General features: G+C 36.9%; 1 protein-coding gene across 3 annotated transcripts in view; it reads left to right on the forward strand.

The window, feature by feature from the left end:
- Nucleotides 1-7500, forward strand: part of ZFHX4 (zinc finger homeobox 4) — a 149246-nt gene that overhangs the window by 27634 nt on the left and 114112 nt on the right. For all 3 annotated transcript variants that reach the window (XM_010405066.4, XM_010405069.4, XM_010405067.4), the window contains exon 3: nt 1-229. This exon is cut by the window's left edge. In XM_010405066.4, the coding sequence (XP_010403368.3) occupies nt 1-229 (229 nt within the window). The remainder of the gene's footprint in view (nt 230-7500) is intronic.

Raw genomic sequence — 7500 nt, forward strand, 5'->3', positions numbered from 1 at the left:
AGCGAACTTCCAGCTCCACTGCAAGACTGACAAACATATGCAGAAATATCAGCTGGTGGCTCACATTAAAGAAGGCGGCAAAACTAATGAGTGGAGGCTGAAGTGTATTGCCATTGGCAACCCAGTTCACCTAAAATGTAACGCCTGTGACTATTACACCAACAGCGTGGATAAATTGCGCTTACATACTACCAATCACAGGCATGAGGCAGCCCTGAAACTCTACAAGGTAAGTCTGTGACAGCACCTCCAGCCAGCACCAAGTAGGCTGGGAAATTAACCCTTTCAGTGCTCATCAAACAGGACTTCGAATAATTAGGAGAGTAAATGTTTATTGAACATGCATATAGTCAAACAAAAACTGCAGGTTCATCAGGGAGGAGTGCTACAGATGAGTGCTGCTGAGTCACCTGGGGGTCATTTAGGATGCACTTTCTGCAAACACAGGGTCCATAAGTTGGGGTTTTTTTAAAAGTTCTCGTGTAATAAATGACTAGAGGTGTTTTACATCTCTCATAACCTTTTCAGACTTTGTCCATTACATTTTGATCAGAAGCTTGAGAGAGATTATGGAAAATGATGATTTTTCCATACCGTGCATAGGGAAAGGAGATCACTTTCTGGCATATGTATCTGTTTGCAACCATAATGTATCACAGCCAAGTTATTTTACATTGGTATTTTCAGTAAGCACATGCAATATGCCACATTATTACAAAGGGTATTCAAAAGTAAGCACTGTCATCCTTTTGTCTGCTCTTCTTTTCCAAACTAGTAATGATTTTTCACAAACATGAAAGGGTGTGGTGTAGATAAATATGTTAGTAGAATGGCAACTATATTTTTATCTTTACTGGAAAAAACTATGTGGATATAATGAATATGTGGGAGTGATGAATACCATTTATTACACAACTTGTCATGACTTTTTCCAAACCCTAATTATGGGGTAACTTATTTTCTGCAGTGTGTTTACTGGATTGGCTTGATTGTCTTGGTTCATGTACAAAATATAACACATTCATTTCCAAGATGAATAACTTTGTAACTTATTCAAAACTTCTTTTGTCTAGGGGATATAAAAATTCAGAAAATATTGCAAACCATTAGTCACTGTAACAAGCTCTAAATATGATTAGAAAATCCATTTTGCAAGTGTTATCTATTGATTTATACTAGAAATCTGTGATAACTAAACTATCAGGAGTCATCTGCTGATTACAGCAACTATGCTGGTTTTCTAATCATGTTGAAAACCTCTACATCCAGAACAAATACAGAAAAGTCTCAGCAGACCTCTAGTTTAAGCAAGAAATAACATTCTTCTGGTATTCAACCATGTTCAAATGGTTGGTCTGAGCTAACACACGCTGCACAGGCAGAAACATAGATTTTCATTTTATAACCTGATTGTTGCAACCTTGGTGTATGTGCTGTGAGCAAAAATGGCAGTAACACAAGTTTTGGTCTATTATACTGTCCCACAGTGCTGGCTGCTCTGCTAATTTAATTAGATTTAATTTCATTTAGATTGCATTTTTCCTTAATTCTAGAGGGTGATATTTTTTGCTTTTCTTTTTTTTTAACACCCACCATCCTGTTACAAAAAGTACAAAAAGAGCTGAGATTCTAGTGACACAGTTAGCCTTCTTCAGCAGCAAAACTCCCTTTAGAAGTTCCTGCTTCCATTCATCTCTGAAGCTATTCTTTGCTCCCTCCTTTTACACTGTGCAGCCACACTCTAAGTCAGGGGTCTTTTTTAAAAAAAATTTTTTGGTCCCCATCAGTTTTTTGGAGTGTTAACCTGTGTTATTTCAATTATTTGTTTTATAATGGCACCATTCAAAGAAATACTACTGCAAATGGTGCCACAGTTAGGAATGATGGAGTAGGAGAAGGGAAGGCAGAAGGCTTCTCTCAGATAGCTCTTCTTCACTGCCAAAGCTTCTGAGACTGTTGAAAATAAGATGCCAGCTGCTAATTTTTTAAAAAAAACTATAGTCACAAGGTACACAAACTATGTACTCAAAACAGTACTGTCTCTTCACTCATTCAGCCTGATCCCTTAGAGAAACCTTCATCAAATATGTTTGGGTTTGCAGCATGTCCTACAAAATATTTGATATGGGATGCTGTGGGAGAGAGTATCAGCTCTTGGCCCTCATCACTAAGAACATCCTGCTGCTGAATCTGCTTCTTTGCCAGATCCTGGTTTGTTAGATGGAGCAGTTCAGTAGCACCTGTGTAGTGCAGCTATCATACACAGTGAGGGACCATCACTAGCCTTTGGAGCTCAGTCCTTGAATCAGCTGAGGGCATCCCAGTGGAAACGGAATCCACAAACTCCCAGATACCCTCTAGGCTTCATGGCCTAAGTAGGACAGTTGAAAGTGTCTGGCTACTAACCATAGGGTTCCAACTCTGCTGACGGATGTATTTTTAAAGGACTTGTCCCTAGGATTGCTAGTGAGTATCTTAGCTTTTTAAAATGTTTCTGTCCCTCATGACTTCTTAGAGAAGCTTGGAAATTTGAACTTCACTAGGTTTAATGACTCTCAGAAAGCAGATAGCATATACACACACATACACTATTTTTATATAATTTCATTTTAAGGTTAATTTGAAGGAAAGTGATGTCACATTTCAAATATCAATTGGAATATTAGTATTATTTTTTAAGATTTGGGGTTGGCATGAAGTGCTACTATGTGTCCCAAATGACCAAAATGTTCTGGACATGTGTGCTCTATAACAGAATGTCATGCCTTTGTACATCACCCAGAAAAGTTTACTCTTAGTTTTAAGCGTACATTCAGGCCTCAAGGTGGAAATAAATATGGTTTTGAAAGTCTGTTAAGTTATCTGCTAGCAGCTTGATAGTTTTGTCAAGTCTTGGTGAAGCTGTTGACACCAAGAGAGTTGTAAACTTTTTTTCTCTTGATACATCAGATAAACTTTTAGAGCACCTAAGGAAAAAAATAACATTAATTTGTATGAATAATAGATACATGCCTTGGGAGCGATATAGAATATTCATGAATTGTGTTTATATTCAAGCATCTCCTCTTAACTGCTTTAAAATTAAGGTGCTGTGAATATGGTTTGGCAATAAAAAGTTTAATACTAAAACCATCTGAAAGCACAGAAAAAGAATCTGTGACTTTGTTCCTTTGCTTTGTCAAGTACCTCAAAGTTTTCCTTTAGTAGTCATTTATATTTATTTAGATGTTATTGTTTTGTGAATTTTCTTTTATAAATGTTGCCGTAACAGCTTGATTTTTCTCCCTGTGCTTAACTATTGATGGAATAAAAGGGTTTCTTTTCATAGTCATAGCTTTTAAAGCGACCATGAACATCAGAGCTTCTCTTCTGAAGCTGTGTAATTTTAGGCAGTATGGAAATGTCACTTTTAGAGTTAGATTCTAAATGTGGCAAAGTGGAACCTTTAGCTGTTTTCTAAGTTATTTAAAGAAGAAATGGCCTGGTTGTTCCTTACAGAAGTGCAGTATTCAAATGGTGTTGGTAATGTGGCTGCTAGGAACCAGAACAAAGACGGCCTTACCCTGAGTGAACTCAGCTTGGCCTCAATGAATTTCCCAAAGACTTACTTTTGGAATTGTGGAGCTTGATATTAGCAAATTAAACCACAGAATAGTTGCAAGTTCTTGGCAGCATCCATCAAGAAGCATTCAGTGATTCCACATGTAAACAGAGAAAGCTTCTATAGCAAGAGACTGCATTTCCATTCTGCAAGAGGAAGCATTCAGCTTCTGCAGATTTGGGAAGCTGAGGCAGGATGGTGATCTGTCTCTGTGGATGTAAAATACATATAGCTGGAACTGCTCTTAAGGCAGCCATTTTGTAGCTTAGTCAAATAGCTTTTGATTCAGGGAACTGCATATATCATGTCCTGTGCTCATAAAATAGTTTCCAAATACTTATATTAATAAATAAATAAGTATAGGGTAGCCTTTTTGTGAAGTAAACTGAGATGGCTGAAAAGAAAATTTACTTAACCAAATAACGGAATGACGATCAATTTCTAATCACAAATAAATATTTGAAGTTAGTCTACCAAAAATATTATTCAATTACCTGATAATACCTTCAATAGTCATTGCTTTTATATTGTATATTTACTGCAGTTTACATTGTGTATGCAACTATTTAGGAGCTCAGAGAAAGTAACAGGCAGCAGTTAGCAGACTAATACTCAGCTGAGCGAGAACTACCTTGGTTTTCCCTTTATTGACAAAATACTGATCCACAACACTATGACTTTTAAATGCTATGATTTTTTTAATGCTATGATTTTTAAATTTTGGTAGATCACTTTACCTCCCATGTTCTCAAGTGGCAAAGATATTACCCAAAAGGAGTGACCTGATTTCAGTTTAAGAAGGTTAAAGGTTAAAGGTTAGCTCAAAAGCATCATCTGCCTAGCTGCTTAACTTTAAACTGATCAATTTAATGAAAATCTGTTTTGCAGATGGTGTCGTAATGTCTTTGGCAGGATTTAGGCAGCTTTAACATTAGACGTATGCTAGTAAAAATTATTTCTTTATTTGACCAGAACAACACCTTTTCTTTTATGTTTTAAGGTAAAAGGCATGTGGGATATGGTATTTTGGCAAAGGACCCAGAAGCAGAAAGTGTTGATGGTCTTTCCATATGGGCTCAAAACCAGAATACCCTTATGCCTATTGCTAACGATGACTCAAGAAACAAACAAAGCTGTATTCATTTTTTCACCATAATGTTTTACTTTGAACCCATAAAAAAGCATTTCAGTCAGACCTGTCCTTGAAAAAGGTTTGTCTTCTTTGCCTAGGGTGGAATGCAACAGCATTAACTTTTTTAACCTGGCAGGGCACACCGATTGTCTCTTTCAGACCTTGTATTTGTAAATCAGAAGTATTCTTTTCCCTACTCACAAACCAAGCAGTAATTGTGTTACTTAGCTGTAGATACTATAAATTAGAAGGCAAATTAGTCAATCCAAATGGTAAGTTTTATCTGATGGAAGTTGTCTGAATAAACAAAGAATTAGATCCTTGGGAGTGTAAAGCAGAGCTTTGTGTTTATGTCTTCTGAGAATCAAGCCCTCACAGTTTTTGCCAAGATAATTAAGTTTCAGCACAAGCACGTCTTTCTATTTTCAGATGTATGCAATTCAATAGGAATTTCTTGGGCTGCTAATGCAATACTATTATATGTTAGCTTTGTAATTAGCTAGGACTCTATCCCTTTGCCGAAATGCATTGTAATATTACACACACAAGCATAGTTTGCATGTAAGCAGTTATGAAAGTGGTGCCCTTTGTTTCATATTGACCTTCCAACTTATTTAAAGGAGAGTTTACAATGAGCCTTTGTTTTGTCCGCAAATGATCATAAACAGCTTTCTAAAGAGCCCAATAAAATGAGATAATCACAAATGTATAACATCACATACTGAAAGGGTGGAAGAACAAACGGGGCTTTTACTATATTTTATAGGATGGATTTATAATCTGTTCTTGGGTCACTTAGGGCCAAGAATTTTCATGGTCAGCTGCTTGGTCCTGCTAGCTAGCATCCTCTCCAGGAAGGGCAAATACCGTGCAGCACCTGCTCTTCAGCTGGGGCTCTGCATTGCTTTTTTTAAAGTGAGGTGTCCACTTCTCTGCTGGTTCAAAGTCAAAAGCTTAATCAGACCAGCTTTTTTTCTGCATCTGTCATCAGTGAAGCAGAATAGTCTGTCTGGATTCCATAATGCTGTTTGCATATTTGGGTTTTAAATCAGCCAGGAATATTGAATGCTTTGCTCATCTTTATCACGTGCAGGAGGCACAAGTGGGATTTCGTCCTTAGGTAACTTTTAGTGTAACAGTTCCCCAAGGAACACTGCTTGGTTTTTTCTCATTATCCTTGTTCTGGATGAAAGCATTGTTGTTAGGAATTAACAACTGAGGGGGGTGTGAAGTATATGCATATGGGGACGAATGGACTAACAGCCCAAATTACTTTATTTGCTTTACTCTGTTTGGCATGAAATGTTGGTACTTGATCAGCCTGGAATTAACAGAAAGTCACATTCTTTTCATTTCAGTTGTCTTGCACTAACTTTTTAATATAAAATCAAATATCCTACGTGTATGCCAGTCCAATTATTTAACTGTCATTGTCCCAGTATGATAGTAAAAGAGGTCAGGAGATTGTGCAGCATTGATTTGCATAAAAATCATTGTGGAAAGGAAATTGGAATATGTCTGCACACCTGAGGAGCCAAACCAAGCTTTGCTTGATGTTATTCTTGTTTGTTTAGAAGAAAACTATTTTCAGTGATAAAAGTTATTCTAATTTGTTCCTCAACACAAGCCTCATATAGAGGATAGAAGGTATTTCAATTTTTATAGTCCTTTGAGATTTATGTTCACTTAAGGTTTTAAATGTTTAATGAAATTTAATTTCCACTTCAAGTTTTAGTTACTGTAATTCAGATTATGCTGTTGTGCTTACATGTATAAAGAGAAAGCAGTGTTCAAAGAATGCACTGTGTAGTCACAGCTGTACATACGTTGTGTAGCCATAGCTATAAGTAATGTATATGCTTATATGTACTTGTACACTATAGACAAGAACATTTATTAAAAAACCCCAAAAAACCCCAAACTAACAAAAAATTATTGCTGGCTGGTAAAACAGCAATTTCAGAACTATTATTTTTTATTATAAATTTAAAATAAAACAGTAGAGAAAACATTTTTACATTATATTTTATGTACATTTAATTTGATATTCAGATGTCTGTCTCTCAGATTGTCCTACATAATGGTCCTTGTTAAAAAATACCATATTTTGTATTCAGCTTAAGGTACACTGCTGAAACAGGGAGGTGTTCTGAAATCATAGTTTAAAGAATCCTCATGCTCTTCCATTGAAATGCTGTCCAGAATCCCAGTCTTTGCACTGTCCTGGGTAAGGGTGTGTGAGGCTGCTCTTGGAAAGGAGACTGTACCAGACTGCTTGCAGTGTGCAGCCTGCCCAGTGGAGCCTGAGCTAGTAGGTCCTCTTGCGGAGCAGGAAAAGTGAGCAAGGAGGAGAGCCAAAGCAGCAGAGAGAGGATCAGCCTCATTTATTCAGTATGCTCAACACACAAAATGGCTGTATAACAGCTATTTTTTGTGCCTGGAGTTCTTTCATTCTGACATTAAGAGAAGTATGTAATTATCTCTGACTGAGATTCGAAGTAGAGATGCAGTGTATAGTGTATGTAAGAGTATTATGTCAGTGTGAGTGCATATGTATGTGTGCATTAATAGATTGCAGCTATGGATTTAGCAGCCACTCCCTCCTGCCCTTGCAAGATAGATTTTCTTGTTACCCTTAGGAGATTTTAGCTGATATTATGCAACTCACTACAGGTGTCTTTTCTAAAATTGTAATTAGTTTGCCAGACTCTCCCAGGTGAGATTTTTCTCCACGCTCTCTTCCACATATTTAAGAATGAGCAGGAAA

This window comes from Corvus cornix, chromosome 2 (genome assembly GCF_000738735.6).
Source record: "Corvus cornix cornix isolate S_Up_H32 chromosome 2, ASM73873v5, whole genome shotgun sequence".
Classification (NCBI taxonomy): Eukaryota; Metazoa; Chordata; class Aves; order Passeriformes; family Corvidae; genus Corvus; species Corvus cornix.